We start from the raw sequence: 20,938 nt of genomic DNA on the forward strand, positions 1-20,938 counted from the left end.
CTCATAACATCTGGAGTCCACAGCAGTGTTTATCATAACGTTTTAGATGTCAGTGGACAATAAGAGGAGCTTTTTCTTTTGCAAGTGCTTCGAGAGGCAGTTAAGAATAAAACGCTTAGCATCCTCCACACATTTCCCTGTCTGATATGTGAACTGAAATGCGTAATTTCCGCCCTCTATATGTAAGAGAATTATGTTATTCAGGATTTCCTCAAATACCTTCCTACATAGTGAGGTGAGAGCTACTGCATAACAAAAAAAAAATCATGGAGTTGTTTGGGATTATGATGGAAGATTTCCATAGGTTAGAGATTAGACTGCAGTTGAGTGACATCTGAAAAATGTGGTGAAAGACATTGCTAAATTGGTGAGCACAATACCTGATTGTGCACCCACAAATTCCATCTGGGCCAGAGGCCTTTTTGGCATTCACTTTCTTCATAAGGTCATTAACACACCCCTGACTGATGACTGATCAGCGGATATACCCTGTTTCTGAAGATTAAGATGGTCTGAAAGGTCATGGTCATGGTTTTTCTAACCGCGAGTAACAAAGGTCAAAGGCATTAGGCAGATCTTCATGGTTACCCTCTACTCTAATTGGGGCTCTGATGTTTTCACCTTGGATGTTAGCGACTGAGGACAGAGCTTTAATGCCTCTTGAGGCAGTCCTCTGATCACCACTGCTGCACACGTTTTCTACCACGTTCTTATAAGCGCTTTAGGCTTTCTGAATTTCATAAATAACCTAAAGGTTCACTTAATATTAATTGCCCTCACACCTGCGAGCAATTTCTCAGAGATTTCCCAATTTACCGGAGTACCTGGAAGAGAACCCTCGCTGACACAGGGAGAACATGCTGACATCACACAGGAAAGCACACGGATAAAACCTGTGACTAATTTATTAGCTGTGAGGCGACAGCGCTAACCACTGCACCGCCACATTGCCCTATTCTCTTCTGTTTTATTCTATTCTATTCTATTCTATTGAAAGCAATTTCACACCAAACATATTTTTTTTTTTTAGAAATTACTGGAAAAAACTCAGAACGGTTTTTCCATCTGTTAAAGGGGAGAAGAATGAAGGAATCGGGGATTCCAGATTCTGCTCCAACTTTATGCAAAACATAGAAAAACATTCGCTGTGACTATCAAAGGCCTTGTTCAGACTGGCAGCCGAAATCCGATTTTTAGCCCATCCAGATTCAACCCGGATGGCTCTTTTGTAGTCTGAAAAGTCACAAAGCACATGAAATCTGATTTGAAACCACCTAGGGGGAGGTAGTTTCAAATCGCATTTGGACAGATGCGTCTCAGTCTGAACAGCTACAAAGAACCAATTAGCAAAACAAAATTGACTTCTTTTGTTCACTTTCACTCTGGGAGACCATTCTTTCAATCAAGGCCTCATACTCCCAACAAAATCTGCCTGAGCCCAAGCGGATTGGCCCATCCACGCGTTTGTCACGATTCTGGGCTGCACTTTGGGTAGCCGTGAACGGATGAGGGCAGGGGAGGCAGGCGAGAGGCGGAGCGTCTGCTCCCCGCCTACTCATCAGTCGACCATTTGTCGTCGGAGGAAAACTTAGAGCACTGGCAACCGTGGCACGGGAAGAAGGCGGTGTTGTGGCATGTGATTGCGAGCGCTTTCGGTGCGAGAATCAACCTGAAGTCGCCGCTCTCGGCACCTTCGACAGCGATATCTCCTGGGGGGGGAAAGGCAGCTGGGTGTGCGTGTCGGTAGGGTGTTTCCGTGTCTTTTAAATACCATTACGACCCGGTTTTCTGCTTTGTTGCCATGTACGAATTCACTATATATATATTTTTTTTTATTTACTCAAACAACCGTAGAAATTGTCCACTTCGAAGAGTAGCAGCCTTACGGACTTGTTGCGCGCATCGGGAATTCATAGCAGATATGCGTCTTTACGTTGTAATTTAGTGTGGCACTGTGAGCATTGTTTTCTGGGGCGATACATTTGTTTGGGGCGTATTTTGAAGCATCAGCCCTGTGAGCCCTCGTTAATATTGCTCGCAACTAACTAGGTTCTTAAATACAGCGGCGGTGCTGCCACAAACTGCTGCAACTGTTGAAGAAGCTTCGAAGTCCCCCTGATGCTTTTACTTATTTTTCCCCCCCAGAACGATTATTCGAGTTAATTTTGTTTTTTTTGTTTTTTTTCTTGGTGTGTGTGTGTGTGGGGGGGGGTTGATGACTCAATAGGTCGCCCTCGGTGCGCTGTGTCAAAGCTGCCCTGCTTTGCACTGACATGTCTGAGAACGATGAATATGGAGAAGGGCTGTGCTACCAGGGAGCTCCCAACAGCATCCCGCCGAGAGCGGCAGGCGGCAGGCGCAGCGGCATCATTCTTCCCCGCGGCGGCCAGGACGCCGAGGCCACCCTCCAGGATTCGGTGAAGGCGGCACCTCGCCGTAGCAGTATAATTAAGGTAACGAGAGAGAGAGAAAAAAAAAAAAAAAAAAAAAAAAAAAAAAAAAAAAAAAAATATATATATATATATATATATATATATATATATATATATATATATATATATATATATATATATATATATATATATATATAAAAATCCATCGTACTCAATTTTCCTCAAACTCAGTCTTCAAAAAAAAAAAAAAAAAAAAAACTTGGCCGTTGCATTAAATGCAATTTAGGGGAACGTCATGAGCTAGCTTTACATGGTTAACTGGTTACAGCAACTCGCCAAACACTGAGGGAAAACCTTAAGTTCATGTAAAAACATTTCAACAAACCAAACCTGAGTGACGCTGAGGGATAGGTGAACTGCACAGGTTTGCTTGTGAAATTTTAAATGGATGTATATTTCGGTCCAAAGACTTGACTTGGAGGGAAGTGCACATGAGATTTTGATGGGATCCGTCCTCTCAGGACCGTCGGAGGTACAAAATTACAATTTATTGTGAGTTTCATTGCAGGCATAATGCAATTTAAAGTGGCAAGGTTGCATGTCAAATGAAGAGAAACACGACAAAGCAGTTCTAATTCTGCATTGGCGTTCGTAAATAATACACACAAACAACAGTGTGCTATTTCTGGAAAACAGAGGGGGTATTTTCCACAAACAAAATGACTAATGCCATTTTCTGATCTCAGATTGAACAGCAGTGAGTGTTTTTTTGTCATTATTTAACAGTGTAATTGTAGTTACTGTTGACGTTGCAATTTAATGTTTATTTATAGATTGTCATTTATTTTCTGTAAATGAAAGTTAGCCTTTAACAATAAATAACAGCAAACCATTTGCGGCCCTATATCCATCTTGTCAAACAGCCTCCAAACATTCTGCGTCGGTAAAGGGTGACAATAACGTCGGCTGTGGTGGCTCTAGAGCACATGCTTCCCCCTGTGTTGACTTCAGTGATGTTGGCTGATGGTTGTCGTCTTTATAGGTTCCACCAACTATTTGTGACCTTTTCTGTTGAATTCTTGCCTCAGAAAATGGGGCATTGCTCTTTAGCTATTTCATGTTAGTAATCTGACTTTTGCATAGCTGCTAGCAAACTTTACTATTGAGCTATCTGTTTGTTTAATGACGGCTAACTTGGTAATGATTGGGGGAAAAAATATAGATCTGGATTTGTCTATCATTCAAAGCTGAAGCACAGTCCTCAACTATCTACCAACTTGCAGCATCATCTGGGGGTAACATGAGTTGCATGTAATGTAAGTCGGTTTGACTAGAAGTGGGGATAAGACGTGCTTCCAAAAAAATTCAATGACCAGAGGAGGGGACACGCATGTAGAAAAAAGGGGAAATCCCCCACACCCCAAAACAATTTGATTAACATGATCTCCCCCCCACCCACCCACCACCACCACCACCACCACACACACACACTCCCTCAGTTCTTGTCGCCAGTGAAAACTTACAGAGCTTCATCTATCGCCTACATTATCTGTTGGGTGGCGTGTCAAGCTTTACAGTCTGGCACCACGATGTTGCCCAGTTTACCCTAATTGCATCCGCTATAGTTAAAAAGCTTTATTTAAAGAGAAATTACTTTTTGTACTCTCCTTACTTAAAATTTTGCAACTATTGGGATATAATCAATTGAGATAAGCAGGGTTTTTTTTTCTGTCAGACATTTATATGTCACTGTAGAGAAGTAGGCTCCAGGGAAGGAGACGGTCTTGTTACATGGCGGTGTTTTGATGCTATTTTCATCTTATATGGCTTTTTTTGGTTTGTGTACACATAATATATAGTGCTGTAGTCGTCCACGCATAATTGTGTTGTTTTTTTGTTTGTTGCTGCCACCTACTTTTAATTGGAACAATATTTTTGCACCACCTTCAAGGGCTCAAAATGTCCATTGTTCTGGACTTCCATTACATTATTTCATGTATAAACACCCACACTGCAAAAACACATAGATTAAAATCCACAGGTGAAGAATATTAAAATTATATAAGGAGATAGCACAGTGTCATTTGGAGAACGCTCTCCATTAGAATTCTGCACAGCATTTGAATTGATAAACTGAATGGCATCCTTCTGACTGCAGAGACCTCTCACCTACTGACTAACCTACATCAGGGTGGTGTCATGGTTTTCCATCCTTACCTGGGCTCACGTTACAGGTCACAGAGACTCACCCTCACGGCAGGTGGGATCGTATTTTGGGATCATTAAATTTAATGTTGAAAAAATATCAGCGTAGATGCCTCGCCACTTCAGGTTATGTTTCCCTAATTTAACATTCATGTAGAATTTGTGGACGGTGAGGTGGAAACAATTGATGCACTGCTTCCTGGTTAATGGGCTTCTTAGTCGGTCCCCCCGGTGATGTTGAAACAGAGCACCTTAATCATTGTCGGTTTGTGAGATTCAGATTTTTAACACTGTGCTAGTCAGATGAACAAAGTAGCCTTTCATTGTGGCTGAGGAAGATGTAAATGAGGGGCTGGACAGATGACAAAAATGATGTCAGTGACAGGCACAATCAGCTGTGACAGTTAGAGCTTTGTGTCAAATGTTTATATTTTTTCAAAAGTAACCATAGTAGTTTATTTCTTTTCTGAAGGGGTAAAAATAAAATACAAACAATCAATAAGACAAGCATGCTAATAAAGATAACCAGAAACACAAATTCAAATATTATTTTTATTATTATTATTATTGTTCTCGTGATATATGAATTGAGACATGAACACTGACAATACAGAAAGTACAACAATAAATAATAAATTGACAGAAATTTTCATCAAGAACAGCTGTTACTAATGGGTTTTCAAATAAAAAAGAAAATGAAAGAATGATCCCCTGATAAAGGTCCAAATGGCTCCTTAGGGTTTATAAACTTTATAAATCTTCAAACTATATTTTGAATTAAAAGTATCTTATCAAAATGAAAAGGTGCCTGCCCAGACCATATTGCAGTCATTTCTAAAAAATTAATATAACCAGCTATCAATTCAAAAGACAATAAGAGCAGATAAGAAAACCAATTTGACTCAGTATTTTAATCAATTTGTGTTACCTACTAGAAATGTTATTAATTTTAGGGCTGGAGTTGGAGTAATTTGGGGTCTTTAGAGACAGTCAGTGGTGTCTTTCTATATTTTCTGTTTGCTGCCAGACATGAACATAATCATGTGTTATTCCACCTTGTACTGATATCTGGGATCAGCTTGTGCTCTGGGGCGTTTATTTCCTGCTGTTCCATTTTCAGCTTTCAATTGGCCACTTTGCTTATAACAATGTTAAATAAGGTTTATTGCAGTACCAGTAGCTTTGCTGATGCTGTACTACTTAAGGGATTTGTTGACTATGAGTTGGAGGGTGTGTCCAGCACAGCATACTGAAATAGATTTGTGTTCTTAAATTGCTGCCAGATTGCTGCCACCATTTTGGACTTATTGTCTAGCTTCTTTAATTTTGCAAGGCACGATATTACCCTCCTCTTTCCTTCTTTCCTTGTCTTGATGTTCGCAGGAAAACGCCATCCCTCTGGAAGTGTGGAGGGAGGGTTAGAGGTCTTATGGCCTTATCTACAAAGTGTTTGCGCAAATGGAACACAAAAATTGCATCCTATCAACTGAACGTACTCAAGGGTAAAATGCGGTGCAAATTGCGATGATTCGAAAATAGTGTAATGGCTGCTGCAGTCTCATGTGAATATATTTTAACTGATTATTTACATACATTTTGCACAAAATGACACCCTTTTCTATGCAATTAGGGCTCATTAGAAATAGCACAGAGTGGTTTTGATGGGAAATAAATTGTCCACCAATATGCACACTTGCGTGTTGTTTATTCATGACACATCCATCGTAAATAAATGTCTCTAACAAACACGAAGCAAGAAAAAGGCAGTCTTGTGTGGGAACACTTTAAACTTATACATTTAATACAGCATATGTCTCACATACTTTTAACTTGTACTTGATAAGGAGCAGGTGATGTATTAGTAACAAAAGGAGTCCAAATAATTTGATGGGAATGAAAATGATCATACTATAAAGGGGTGAAATCAAAGACACCCCAAAAATGAAAAAAATATTCATCAGACTGGTCCATTTTGCATTTGTAGCAAATGATACTGTGGCCCCTGCATGCTTGTCCGCATGCCTGATGCATGCTTCCATTGAAATGATGAATGTTGTCCTTTGGGTTCTCCTCCCATATGTGGACCAGGGTGTCACTGAGCTGACTGGAAACCTAGCGCCGCACAGGTCACCTGTGGCGTACTTGCTAATTCTGCTCATCTATGACAAATTCCACTCGAGCTCTATAGTGTTGGCCATTGAGCACGTGGCCCTCAAGCCACCCTCGTGGAGTCTTTTTCTGGTCACTCCAGTGGCCTGCCCAACCTTTCACCCCAACTGGTCAAAGCAGATGACAGCCTTTAGGAGTCCGGATCTGCTCCAGGTTTCTTCCTACAGCGGAGTTTTCCTGGCTGCTGTTGCACCTTGCTAGCTTAGAGGCTTCAGTTGGTTTTCTTATGATTAATGATTATTATTATGATTGATAGCACTTCGAGACGCCTTTGGTTGTGATTTAGCGGTACAAATAAAAGTTGAGTTAAGTTTAAGGACCTTCTAGGGCCCTATCAAGCTCTCCTAGAGTGAATACGTGCTTGCCGGAATCTCCTCAGTGCTCTTGAGACGGTGCTGGGAGAGACAGTAAACCTTCTTGTAATGCGGCTTGTTTTTGATGTGCCTTCCTGTAAGGACTACTTGTGCAACATATTTTGGGTCCAAGTACACCTATCATGCTCTCAATAGAGATGTTGATCCAAGCCAAATGAAAAACCATGGCAGTAAAAGTCGGTCAGTAAAAATCCTCCAGAAGAGATGAGGAGGGACAAAAATATCTCTGTGGTCAACTCATTATTTCCTCTCCAGTGCACCTGTTGATAATTTAATTAACAACAAAGCAGCAGAAACTGATTAACAACCCCCTCTTCTACTTAACTGACCAGATCAATATCCCTTAAATCTGACACGCGCAAAACCACATGAGCCCATGTACCAAAAGGAACCCAGGGCCCACTGCATCAGCATAGGGTCTGACAATGGGTCTGAGAATTTCCTCCTCGTACCTAAAAGCATTGAAGACACAGCACATGAAGGTCTGTGCAGGGCTCCAAGGATGTGTCTCCCCAGACCATCATTGATCCACCCCCAAGCCGGTCATGCTTGAGGATGTGTGGCAATGACTTGGTTTTTCAGCAGTTCAGTTCACAATGCCCGCCCGACGGTGGACTTCCTCTGGCTGAATAATGTCACTCTTTTGGACCATCCTGCATGGTCCCGTGATCTAAATCCAATCGAGAACATTTGGGAAATGATGGCAAAGGAAGGAAACTGTGGTTCACAGATACAGCATTGCCGTTGTCAAATCAACAGAGCCAGTCAACGAGACTCAACATAACACCTGCCACCCAACCTTCAGGGCACCTACTCCAACTTAATAGAGGAAATACAAAAGACGGAAAATAAAGTAACTCTTTGATCCAGATGGTATAGGTGGGTGGGACTATGGATTTCCAATTCAACAGAATTAACCTCTTGGCCTTCCTGGTTGAAAATGTAATTAAATCTTTTAGCTGTAGCAAAAAACGATTGTGAGGGCCACACGACAAAAAGAGTGAACAAAGCATGAGGGCAATATCTTGTCCAGCTGCCACGGACAGTGTAACAAACACTTGAAACCAAAATGTTTTCAATGAGGGACAACTCCAAAGAATGTGCACATACCTTGCAATGTCTTGTTGGCATCTTTCACAAAATGAGACGCACTGTCAAACATTTATGCAAATGTTGCTTTATATAGTGAGCCCAACGCAAGGCTTACAACTCTGTCTAGCACACTCCTAAATATGTCTCCCAGACCATTTTAAGAGTAGCAGAGAAGTCCAGATAAAGTTCATAAATATTTTATCACATCAACGATATGGCTCCCCTCAATGAGGCGAGAGGTCACGGGTACATCTCAGAATTTGAAGTATCTGCTGGGAATTCTGGGAAAGTGGTACAAGCCCAGTACCACATTTTAAGGTATCCAAAAAGGTGAGAATGTATCCCCTAGTTGTTGAAAAGATGAAACATATATGTCTCTTGGTTTTTTTCTATGGTTTTTTGCCCAGTTTAGCCCATACAGCAAAAATATTGTCTAGTAAAGATGGAGGGAAGGTATGATTAGCTGACAAAGAAGCTCCAACAGAAGATGTAAGCTGGCTAAAATGGCATCTCTTGTCTTAAGCCCAATTTTTAAGACAAGAGGACACAATCGCATTTGTAGTATAACCCAAAGTAGGGAAGTGAGGGGGTCAGATGACTTTTACAGTAATTCACACCAAAGCCCTTATTAGCCAACTCACATAAGCAAGTGTGCCAATGTTTAAATATCAGTGAAGCTAACTGAAGTACTTCCTAGTATGTTAAAATAGTTCTCTCATCTCTTTTTTTTTTGTTTTGCAGGATACTTCAGTGCACAAGATCGGTGTGTGCAGGAAGAAAACTGTGTCTTTCAGCAGCATGCCCTCTGAGAAGAAAGTATGTAGATCGACACAATAGCAAAATAATAATTAGTCAATCAAAGTATAAGATATTGTTGGTGATGTTCCATCGCAGGTCAGCAGTGCAGCAGACTGTTTAGCATTCATGCAGGGTGGGTGTGAACTTAAGAAGATTAGGCCCAATTCCAGGGTTTACTGTCGTTTCTACACGCTGGACGCAGACCTCACCTGTTTAAGGTGGGAGCCATCTAAGAAGGATGGAGACCGTGCTCGGCTCGATGTCTCGAGCATCCGGGAGGTTCGTACTGGAAAGAGTACAGAGACGTTCCTCCATAATGGTCTTCTTTCTGAGAACCTAACTGATGAAGGAGCCTTCTCTATCATACATGGAGATGACTACCAGGTAACCAGACATATTTAAACATATACATATATGTTTTACAGTAACAGTCCAGGTAAATGACATACACTGGTTCCCCTCCATTTTGCCTAAAATGTTCTATTACTTCCCACAGACTCTGGATTTGGTTGCATTCTCAGCAGATGTGGCCAAAATCTGGGTAACAGGACTACGCTATTTGTTGGCACATCCATCAATTATTGGGGGTGATATTGGACGAAGGGGATTGGGTGAAAAGGGTTTCACATTACAATGTAGTGTGGGTGGAGATATGAGGAGGGAATGGCTTGCAGCAGAGTTTGCCCTGGTGGATGAAGACGGCTATGGATTTGTCTCAGAAGATGTGGCTGTTGCCACGATCTGTAAATTGTGTCCTGGCATCAAAAAAATCAAGGTAAGAAGATTTTTAAGAGGAATACTAATCGTGCATGCATGTATGTACTCACATTTTTATGTCTGTTCTTGCAGACATAAAATAATTGTTCCCTGAAAACACGGCACGCCAGTAGCATTGTGACTGTCTGTGACTGAGGAGCTATTTCCAAATTTAAAGTTTTTACACACAAGAAACAATATTTTTTTTGTGACTACATTTAGGGCGTGTTCTCATAGCCTCGCCTCGCCGCGCCTCGCCATGGTTCGATTGTGTCCTCATTGGCCCCCGGTTCACAAGACCGTGGGCGGAGTCAGCGCGGTAAAGCGGGACAATGTTTTCGACGGCATTATTTCTGTGCGATACACGACAGCGCAGCGATGTACAAAGTAGAAGTTGTTTCATACCTGCTGCTCTGTCTGTGGTTGCTTTTCTGTTAAAGAAAGAACAGTTTCCCTCACTGAAATCACACTTGGTCATTTATGCAAGCAACATTTATAATTTCTGGTTTTGTTTTCTGGGAGAGTAAAGGTGTAGTTCCACCTTTATATTTTCACCAAAAGTAAACACGAGACAGATACAACGGGAAATAGCATTTATTTAAAAACAAACAGACAGTAAGCACGCCTCCTTATTTGAAATAGCAACCGTACCGTGGCGAGGCGAGGCTATGAGAACGCCCCCTTAGAACCTTGACATTATCCTTGTTTTTGTTCAGGAGCCTTTTTATAATTCTCGTAGTCCAAGGTTTGTTGTCGGAAAAGTAGTCAACGGTTTCCTTCCGCCATCATTTCGGCAGAAGTAGATGTCATTAATGTCCACATTGTTGTTGAATTCACATACAACTTATGATATAAAGAAGTAGCATCATCTATTTTTCTGGGAGCTACTTCCATTAGCAAAATTTTATTTTCAGTCTTATCCATCTTGTTTTCAACAAATGTTCCATGATTCCCGAGCTATCTTTAATCAAGTCTCTTTATACTCAATCCAAAGGTATGTTTGCACTTTAAGGAGATCCAGCAAAGCAAGGAAAAGCTTACTTCCCATGTAACACTTGAGGAGTTCCAGGAAGCCTTCTGTGAGATTTGTACTCGGCCTGATATTTATTTTTTATTGGTGCAACTGTCAAAAGACCGTGAGTGTCTGGATCCTCATGACCTCCGTCTATTCTTGGAGACGGAGCAAGGTTTGTCCCTAGCATCTGTCGATGACTACTTGGAGCTCCTAAGGCGCTGGGAGCCCTCAACCCAGGGTAGAGAAAGGGGACTGCTTGGTCTTGATGGATTTACCCGCTACCTGCAGTCTCGAGACTGTCAGCTTTTTGACCAAGATCACCTCCGAGTTTGTCAGGACATGGACATGCCTCTAACTCACTATTACATAAGGTGTGTATCTTGGCAAGGGATTGTTGATTCAAGCAGACCTGTTAACATCATCAGCCTAAATGAATTATAAATATTTGTACACTGAACTGAACTGCTGACCATGTAAATCTAAATTCCCTATTTACTTAATTGTTTACTGTTGGACACAAAAATGCAAGTCCATTTTAAGATGAATAAGAGTGAGACCAACTTAGCTAACAGTAGCTGACATACAGATCCCGCATTATTGATTATGATTACATTTGATAAACGCTTGACATTTTTCTGAATGCTGTCTAGTATTACCCACGTCCTTCCAGTTAGGCAAATCCAAAGTTGGGCAATGGATTAATCATAGAACGGTTTTAATAAAGCACTTTACTCCTCAGGAAATTAATGAATTTCCCAAAGTTTTACCAATGTTACAGGCCTAATATTCATGTGTGTTGATGTTCTGATTCCTTCCATCTACTCACAAAAGTTTTGCTTTTCATTTTTTACGCTTTAAACTTTATATCAAGAAAAAAGTTTTTGATAAGGATCTCATTATTGATAAATAAAACGGTTGTTTTGATTTTGTCTTTTTTAGTACATCATACCGCTCCTACCTGCTTGATGACCAGGTTCATGGCAGGGCAGACCTGGGAGGGTTGATTAAAGCCCTGCAGTCTGGTTGTCGATGTGTTGAACTAGGAGTGACAGATGGCCCTGAGGGAGAACCGCTCCTCGGGGTTGACTGTGGACCAGACGTCTCCCACCACTCTCATCATCAACAACATTACATCCACCACACACCTGTCTCATTTAAATCTGCTCTGGAAGTGGTGAATAAATATGCATTCCTTACTTCTCAGTATCCACTCTTGATGTACCTGTGCCAGCGTTGCTCTCTTTCCCAGCAGCAAATTATGGCACAACACATAAAGACAGTGTTTGGTTCTTGTCTGTACACTCTGGATACCCTATCTGCCAGCTCGTGTGGACAAACCATGGTGTTACCTTCACCTGAGCATCTGAAAGGACGCATCCTGATAGTGGGCAAGAAGCTCCCCATTGAGCAGGAAGAGTCCGATGGTGAGGTATCTGAAGAGGATGAGGAAATTGGAGGAGGGGGGCCACTGGCAGGCCGTCGAATGACAATTCCTGGTGAGGAAGAGCTTGGTATGGTCTTGGTGGTGCCTCCACCCTCCCAACCCAGGAAGCTTCGCCTTCACAGAGAGCTGTCGCAGCTGGTGGCTATAGCTCGTGTGGGCAGCCACAGTTTCTATGCTGAAGGAGCCAACCACAAACATGCTCAGCAACTGGAGCCGTTGAGTTGCACCCCTTCTTCCCCTAGTACACCCACACTTCTTGAGGCACCATATTGGACTCTTTGCTCACTGGGTGAAGGAGAGGCAGGTAGATTAATTACTGAGTGCCCGGAAAACCTTGTTACGTTCACCAAGCATACTCTAACCAGGGTACGACCAAGTTCAGTACGTCTGGACTCTAGTAATCCTAACCCTCAAGGATATTGGAAAGGGGGGCTTCAACTTGTGGCCTTGAACCAACAGACCCCTGGCGCTATGCTGGACATTCACAAAGGACGGTTCTCACAGAATGGAGGATGTGGTTATGTTCTTCGACCTGCTGTAATGAGGGATGAAGTGTCATATTTCACTGCTCATACACAGGGCTGTGTGCCAGGAGTGCCGCCTCAGATGCTTCGAATTAAGGTGATTGTTTGTAATATTTAGACGTTCATTTTATACAGTTGGCACAGTGATTATTTTAAACTGTATTTTTGATTCTAACAGATTAATGAATTTATGGTCCATTGTGCAGGTTATCAGTGCCCATAACTTGCCAAAACCTCTTGGATCCGGTGCCAAGGGTGAAGTCATTGACCCGTATGTGGTTCTGGAGCTGCATGGTGTGCCAGCGGATTGTACTGAACATCGAACTCGTACTGCTGCTCAAAATCAGAGTAGTCCACTTTATGATGAGACCTTTGAGTTCCAAGTAAGCTCTGTACATCACTTTACAGTCACCTTAGTTGCTCCTTTGTGGAGTTGCCTGTGTTTTTGTTTTTGTTGCCTTTGGTTTATTTCTGACGTTTGAAACTTTGAAACAAATAATGCAATTTACTAGTACTACAAAATGACCAAAAGCTGAAGCTGAAAGGTACATTGCCAGATGAGACCATGTAAAAAGTGCACATCTCTGCAACTTGAAGGTCTGTTAACCACCTTTTTACAATCCAAGGCCATCTACCTGTTCAGCTATCTGCCTTTGCTTGCAAACGAGTTCCAGAGAAATTCTATTAGTCAGTCTCAAATAAATGCCTCTGATTTTGATTCAACGGTCCTTTACCGTAACTGCAATAAGTAATATTGTATGGTCCGACTAGTAGGAACCTTGATGGTAGTCTGCGCCTTCAGAGAAGGCCTAGAAATTTCCTAGACCAAAAATAGGAGTATTAAAGAAAAACATTACTATTATTATTATTATTATTATTATTATTATTATTATTATTATTATTATTATAAAAATTCAATTTTATTTTATTTAATTCAATGAATATATTTTATCTCATAAACATGAGCCTGCTGTCAAGTTCACATCAGTGGAAGTGTCACTGTCCTGAAAAGATGTTTCCAAATCAGAATAGTCCGAATCTATCAAGACCTAGTTAGCTGTGTCAATGGCCGTGTCAAGAAGGTGTAAGCAAGCTGTGCAAAGGTTTACAAAAGAAACCTTTTTAAAAAAAAAGTCAGTCAGAAAACTGAACTGAAGGTGCCACAAAAGAACAAATGCGATGCGTGGCAATCGGATGTGAGGGGTTTGGTGGTGTTCTAATTGGAGAATGAAAGTTTGATGATGAAAAACTTAAACGAACAAAACTCCAACAAAATCAAGATGTGGTGCTGGGACTGAGGGAACTGAGACGGCAAAGGGAGACGAGACGGGGCTTTTCTCACCTCACAGAACACTGGCCAGGTGTTCCGAGTTCCAATCAGCTCAGGATATGAGGATATGAGGAGACACACACACACACACACACACACACACACACACACACACACACTGAAGAGAAGGTTAGATATGGCAGCTCCTATGAACGAACAGCGCCGCGTACCCAACCGGACACAAAGGGATACTATGAAGTCGTACCCTTAATTAATTTGGCCTAAACCCCGTGCGCGCTTGAACTACCCCGTAGCTGCAAATAATAACTAGGGCAAACCCTCCACCCAGCCCTCTTTCATTTGCGTGCAATAAGAAAATAGCAAAGACTTCAACATTTGGACGGCTCCCTGGCTTCGTGCACGATGTGCAGACACCTCGTTACGTTTGACGTTAAGCTGCTTTAGCACTTGGAAGCAAAGGTGTGAGGAGAAATTTAAACACTAAAGGTGCTCTCACCGCTGACTTAGCAGTAATTGTACGCTAAGGGTACGCTGCTGAATAGCGAGTGGTCTGGCACAATACAGTAAAGAGAGAGAGCACCGGACCTTGACCGAGGGAGTGGTCACACACACGGTCCACGGTCAGGCGTCCAAATGGTTGATTGATTGCCGGCTTTGGTGAATCTGACTGGGCTTACGCGTCAGTTGGCGTGTGTGGCAAATTTTTATATGTATGAATTATCCTGTTATTACAATGTATCCAAGTTAAAATACTATAACCATTAGAAGCCCTCATACTGTAGAAGCTCCACTGGCTGACCTTCAGCTGCTGTCTGGGGGACACGTAACAGACTCGCCACGTGGGAGGAGTTGCACTTTAATGGGAGGGGTATAAGTAGGAAGTGTTTGATGGCAATTTTTTCTGTTTGTTGGATGCCCGTAACAAAGTTTGGAGCATACGCAGCAGCTGGTCCCGTCTTGGTTCTGCCAGCTTCCAAACCTCACCTTCAAATCCATCCACAATCTTGCATTTCTCCAAATCTCCCTGAGCTCCTTCACTTTGTCACTTCTGCATGCACCCGCAATGAACATAAAAAATAAAATGCATTATGTTTTATTTATTCTGATTACACATGTAACAGTATTGCGAATGACAGAACAGAGAACTCTCGGCAGTGTTGTCTTTTGTTTTTCTTATTCTTTCTTGGTGCCTTGGAGCAGGTAAAATAAGCAAACTGTGAGTGTAATGTAAGAATGAAATTTTATGTATTTCCACAAATATTTTAAGTGTATATTATTTTGATTGATGAATCCATTACTGAATGTTAAAATTGTTTAAAAAAAACTTATATATAGGCATCAAAATCAATAAAATGTTCTTTGATTTCCTTTTGGGAGTAATATTTAATAACAAAATGTTTGAAATGGAAAATTAGACCACATGTAGGTTTATTTTTGTTTGGGGTCATAGCAGCGCCGCCATCGTTTGATTTGTTTATTTGGTCCCTCTAGGTCAATATGCCGGAACTTGCCTTGCTGCGCTTTGTGGTACTTGACGACGACTACATCGGAGATGATTTCATCGGCCAGTACACTGTGGCCTTTGAGTGCCTTCAACCCGGATATCGCAACGTGCCGCTGTTCGGCATAGCGGGGAATCCATTGGCTCACACCAGTCTGTTCGTGCATGTGGCCATCACCAATCGGCGAGGGGGCGGGAAGGCCCAGCGGCGGGGTCTGTCGGTCAGGAGGGTGGGCCGGAGAGGCCGGGAATACATCACTCTGAGGCACTGTGGGATCAAGGTGTTGGACGACGCTTTCAAATTGGCCAGTGTCCCTCTCAAAGAGGCAACTGACCTGCGAGAGGATGCACAGGTGATGTATTTTTGAAGTATTTGTGTTTTTGTACGACCTTGTGACTGGCTACGTATGGTAACGCAATCAGACTTTAGCCATCCAAGCCTCTTAATAAGCGTGTGAAGAAAAGGCAACCAAATAACAAACAGGAAACAGCATTGGCGTTTCATTCGTACAGGATGATGTCCATTAAGTCATACATTGAAGTTCATCTTGGCTTTTGCTTAATTATTATCTTAATCAATTTTAATATGTTTGTCAATTGAGATTTTTTTTTGAAGTACCTTGACAATTTCGACAGATTTCTTCTGTCTGCCTCAGAACCGTCACCCTCATATCAGGGGTATGATGTACCTCATCCGCTGATGTTATTGAGGCACTAAAGTCACTAACTAGAACAACACAGACACTTTTGAGATTTTGCCTGTAAACATTCCATAAAAGCAATGGCATAATACAACTGGATTAACTGCCGAGCTGAAGGATAGGGGTCAACGTGTGCTCTCGGGAACATTTCAATGGCCCAACTGTCACCCTTGTGAAACATATATACCGGTAACTGTCTGTAGTGTTGCAGGCTACGCCATTGTTCCCTTTCACTAATTCATCTCCACTTTCTTTCTTCTTTTTTTTTTTGTTTTATCAGACTGCCACGACCAGTTTCAAAGAGCAATGTGGGCTCCCCACCGTGACCAAGCTAAAGGAGTGCATTCAAAGCCTAGCCACCAGACTGCAGAGCCCAGAGGGCACTATGGGGGCAACCATGGTGTTAAAGGGTGACTATCCATATCTGGAACCCATTGCCAACCTCTCTGAGTCGACGCGCAAAGTGATAACTGCCTACGAGACGGTCAGTGGGACTAATGATCCTAACAGTGTGCGCACAGCTGCACATGGAAAACTCCTACTTTGTCTTTTGAGTCACTTCCTGCTAAACGCCGACAGTAAAATATTCTCTCTTGCACATATTTTCATGTTACGTTATCATTTATTTCAGTTAAAGTAATTTTTTCCCACACTTCCTTTTAGCTTTAGTTAAAAACAAAACAAAACAACAACATGTTTTCCTAAGCTCTTTAGCTGTTTCCATCCTTCCTATCCTTTTAGATGATCTGTGCCCTAAAGCAGCTGCTTGAGAATGCAGACGCCATTCAGGAGAAGATTGTCCACGTGCAGAAAGAAGGTAAACTTTATAGAATGAAGCGAGCTGAATGAAGTGAGTACCCTGAACTGACATGAACATCTATTTTGAATTGCTCTTGGAAAAAATTCCAGTTTTGTTTTTTTTTTTTTGCCATATACGTATGAAACTAACAAAAATATTTTGGGGGTGATTTTTGCCTTTGGTGTAAAATGGGGGGGCATTTTCAGAATGCTTGGCGGCTATGTGGAAAAAAAATTGTAGCGAGCGCTTAGTTATTTTTATTTTAGATTTAATTGCATACTCATCAACACCTGTTTTTTGAGGTAGAAGTGTGAAATGTGCTAATACTGTATAATACAAACCGGAAGCAAGCTGTTGGCAAATGTAACCTTCATTATTAGTTCATTTATTTATTATTTAACCCTGAACAGCCTGCAAACATCACACACACACACACACACACACACACACACACACACACACACAAACACAGCCTTGATAACAATGTGACGCAAACAGATGGCATCTTTAGAAACTGTATGTCAAAATAAGACACTTGGTGAAATACTGTACATGACATTACTCTCCACTCCAAGTGTAAACAGATGCCTCACGAACCCAGAAGGGATCAGTGTCAGTGCTGCTGCTGCAGCAATAGCCATTAAACACATTGAAATTAGCCACAATGACTGACAGAAAAAGCTTCAGGCAAACTTATTTAATCAGTTCAATTCCATCAATTTGATTAAATCTGGAGAACAATGAGTTGTAGATGACAAATTGGTAGCGATTTTTTTTTTTGGTCCATGAGATTTTTGTGGGCAATTGGCCCTCTAAATTTCTGACGCTGCTTTTAAATTTGTTTGAAACATTGATCTCCAAATAAAAAAAAAAAAATAATTAAACCAAGATTTTCATTTCAACGAAGAAAAGGTGACCTAATTACTAAGACCTTGTTGTGACCATTTTGCTAAGTGTTTCCTCAGCCGGTTTTAGGTTGTAAGGCGGTGGTCCTCAGTAGGCGGACCACTGACCCACCGACTGACGATCTGTGGCCCCCGAGGTTCGCGAATGATTCGTCCGGCAAAAACAAAACAAAACAAAAAAATATCTCTTTTTTTGTAATATCCAAACGGAACCGCTTCTATAATACAAACCTGCCCCCGCGGCCGCAGCACACACTGACAGGTAGCAGTCTCCATGCCAACGACACTCTTTAACTTTCACTTTCGCCTTTAAAACAGTTGCAAGCTCGTGGAAGGGGCGGGGGACATCCCAGAACAAAGCCACGCTGCCAAATTCAGAAATTTGCAAACGTAATAAAGATTATTTTTGCCTTGAGTGGTTGTGACGGCGAACTGAAAGCTGTTTGTGTCTGTCAGGCATGGACTTCCATGAGGATCTTTCTCAGCTTGGAGAGAAGGAAGGACTGAAGGGCCAGAAGATGAGCAAAGCTGTGGAGAGCTTCACCTGGAATATCACAGTACTGAAGGTCATTATTGCAGCCTTTTTTTTTTCTTCCAATTATTAGAAAGGACAGCGCAGTTTGAACAGAATTCAGCATTTTTAAGCTCGTTTCAGGTTTCATAAATTCTCGAGGGCGTTTTTCACACTTTCTAAATGGCCAAAATCATTCCGTGAGCTAATGGCTCGGTCCATGTAACTGCGTCTCCCTCATCCTCAAGGCACAAAGTGTGCATGAGGCCGGTGCAAGGAAGCTACATTCTTTCAAGCCGAAACAGTTTTTGCAAATGCATAAATGTCCTGTGATTGAAATGACATTCCTCGCCAAGTTGGAGTTCTTCCTCGTGTGTTCCAGGGTCAGACTGATCTGTTACGAGGAGCTAAACTTGAAGCCCTGGATGCTGTGAGGCAGCTGACGTTGGCTTGTGAAGCCTCTGGACTCGCCTCACCCTCCCCGAACTGAAGATCCTCCAGCTTTTTGACAGCTTTAATAACCTGCTAACCCTTTGGGCCTTTAACGATCAAACACAACAGTAGACACTACTGAGGCTGGAAGCCACTGATGAAAAGGGCAATAGGACTGTGAACTTCATGGGTACCTGATTTGTTGTTTTCACCTGACGGAGTGAAAATCCTGAATTCATTCATTTGTTTGTTTGCTTTTGGTGGAACAACAAAACAACAACAAAGATTGTCACTTTTTTTTTTTTTTTTTGCTTTGGGGAAAATTGCAAATACAGTATGTTTGTGGTAGTTAGTTTCTCATGTTTTTATTTTTCATGTTTTTTGTCGGACACAACTATATATTTAAATATCTGACTAGCATTGGCACTCAGAACTGTTCTCTCCCTTTACGTTGTTTTCCATTGATAATGATTAAAACCAAAAGAAAAACGGAAAGGGGGGAGAAAAAAAACAATTTCCTGATTTGGGTTTCTCATTTTATTGTTCGTCGAGAATGTGGAATCAGAATCAGAACCAGAAATTAAAAAAAAAAAAGAAAGAAAAAAAATCGATCCTGCAAAAATAAAAGTTGCTAGTGTAAAAAGCATCTTTAAAAATGGATTCCTCACTCAGTTGCAATAAATTTCAAGTATCCTTGAGCCCTCTTGTCAGCTCCCGAATAGATGTGAGTTCTGGGCAACTGTCCAGTCATAGTAGCACAATATGGAGATCAAGGTCAAGTTAATCTACTGTTTAATGAAGATAACAATGCATTTTTTTTTTGGTAATCATTATTGAATAAAACATACCAATTATTGACTGTTAGTGACTTTACAGAACAGGCACATGTATTTTGAATTCTGTTTTATGTCAGTAGATCCACTTATCAGGACGTAAGCACATTGATATCTGATGCAAGTGTTTTATCTGTGTGGAGCGGTGACGTGAAGACCTTGGTGTAGCTTGAAGAAGTAACTCAGAGGTATATTATTATTTTATTTTATTTTGATGTACTTTTATTTTTAATGCTTAAAAAAAACAAAAACATTCAAATGATTCAAGGTTTTGTTTTAAATGATTAATACAGTATTTAGTGTGCAGTGTACTCACAATTAATGAACAAACATATTTATTTTCCCTCTCACCTGTTGGACTGCTTGTCTAGACAGAAGGTTTTGGTGACAGTTGAGTTGGCAGAGCATTTCAGAAGATAATTCCTGTAGTAATTAGGAAAATTGGTGGAATATACTAAATTATTAATTGGTGGTTATTTAACATTACTGTTCATTACAGTTGAGTGCAAAACTTAATGGATCTGTTGATCTATTGCACTAATTGTGATAATCTAAATATGTTTCAGCAGAACAAATGTTTTGAGATAAAACAAAATATATATAAATTAATTTATTTCTGAAATCCTAAGAAAAAAAAAAAGATTTATGATGGCAAAGAATGGATGGGAAACTTATTTGGGAAAAGAGGGCTTCCGCACACATATTTAACTGAGTGAAATAGCTACACTAAATGGTTTAGACACACTGCTCTGTACTGTAGAAGAAGGGATAGATTAACTTTACACACTGCAGATCGCACAACCTCATGTTAACCCATGTTAGATTGAATCTTGATGTGTGGACGTGTTTCGGTTGGATCTTGTACACCATTGTGAACTGTACTTAAGTAGCAATAAAAGAGTAAGGTGAAAGTGATTGAATATAGTGTGAATTATTTTTATGTGTGTATATACAGTATATGCATATACGTGTGTATGTATATATACATATATATGTATGTATATACACACACATATATGTATGTATATACACACACATATATCTATACATACAAACAAATATATATGTATGTACTTATGGATGTTGTTCTATATTTCTGAATTTGAAATATTTATTTACATATATATTCATATCTATACCTATGTTATGAGAGCTTTGTACGTATTTGGTTGTTCACCCTGCAACTCACTCTGCC

At 41.0% G+C, this 20,938-nt stretch overlaps 1 protein-coding gene across 2 annotated transcripts; it reads left to right on the forward strand.

Annotated features, from left to right (window-relative positions):
* Positions 1-1,533: 1,533 nt before the first annotated feature.
* On the forward strand, positions 1,534-20,658 carry plcl1 (phospholipase C like 1). 2 transcript variants are annotated; one of them, XM_076030856.1, is made up of 13 exons: positions 1,534-1,737; positions 2,228-2,453; positions 8,975-9,049; positions 9,128-9,415; positions 9,528-9,806; positions 10,782-11,173; positions 11,742-12,867; positions 12,977-13,153; positions 15,553-15,915; positions 16,544-16,747; positions 17,005-17,080; positions 18,424-18,533; positions 18,861-20,658. In XM_076030856.1, exons 2-13 carry the CDS (start codon positions 2,274-2,276, stop codon positions 18,966-18,968), a joined length of 3,378 nt encoding a protein of 1,125 aa, XP_075886971.1. In that variant the 5' UTR covers positions 1,534-1,737; positions 2,228-2,273; the 3' UTR covers positions 18,969-20,658. The 2 variants fall into 2 exon arrangements, with proteins under 2 accessions (XP_075886971.1, XP_075886970.1); XM_076030855.1 differs by having other exon boundaries at positions 1,535-1,743.
* The last annotated feature ends 280 nt before the right edge of the window (positions 20,659-20,938 follow it).

This window comes from Nelusetta ayraudi, unplaced genomic scaffold (genome assembly GCF_046127955.1).
Source record: "Nelusetta ayraudi isolate G7.1 ecotype Tasmania unplaced genomic scaffold, CSIRO-AGI_Nayr_v1 ptg000031l, whole genome shotgun sequence".
Classification (NCBI taxonomy): Eukaryota; Metazoa; Chordata; class Actinopteri; order Tetraodontiformes; family Monacanthidae; genus Nelusetta; species Nelusetta ayraudi.

Coding starts and splice junctions, on each gene's coding strand:
- plcl1 (XM_076030856.1), top strand. CDS start 2,274: ATGTCTGAGAACGATGAATATGGAGAAGGGCTGTGCTACCAGGGAGCT. Junction 16,748..17,004: donor TGATAACTGCCTACGAGACG/GTCAGTGGGACT, acceptor CTATCCTTTTAG/ATGATCTGTGCCCTAAAGCA. Junction 18,534..18,860: donor GGAATATCACAGTACTGAAG/GTCATTATTGCA, acceptor CGTGTGTTCCAG/GGTCAGACTGATCTGTTACG.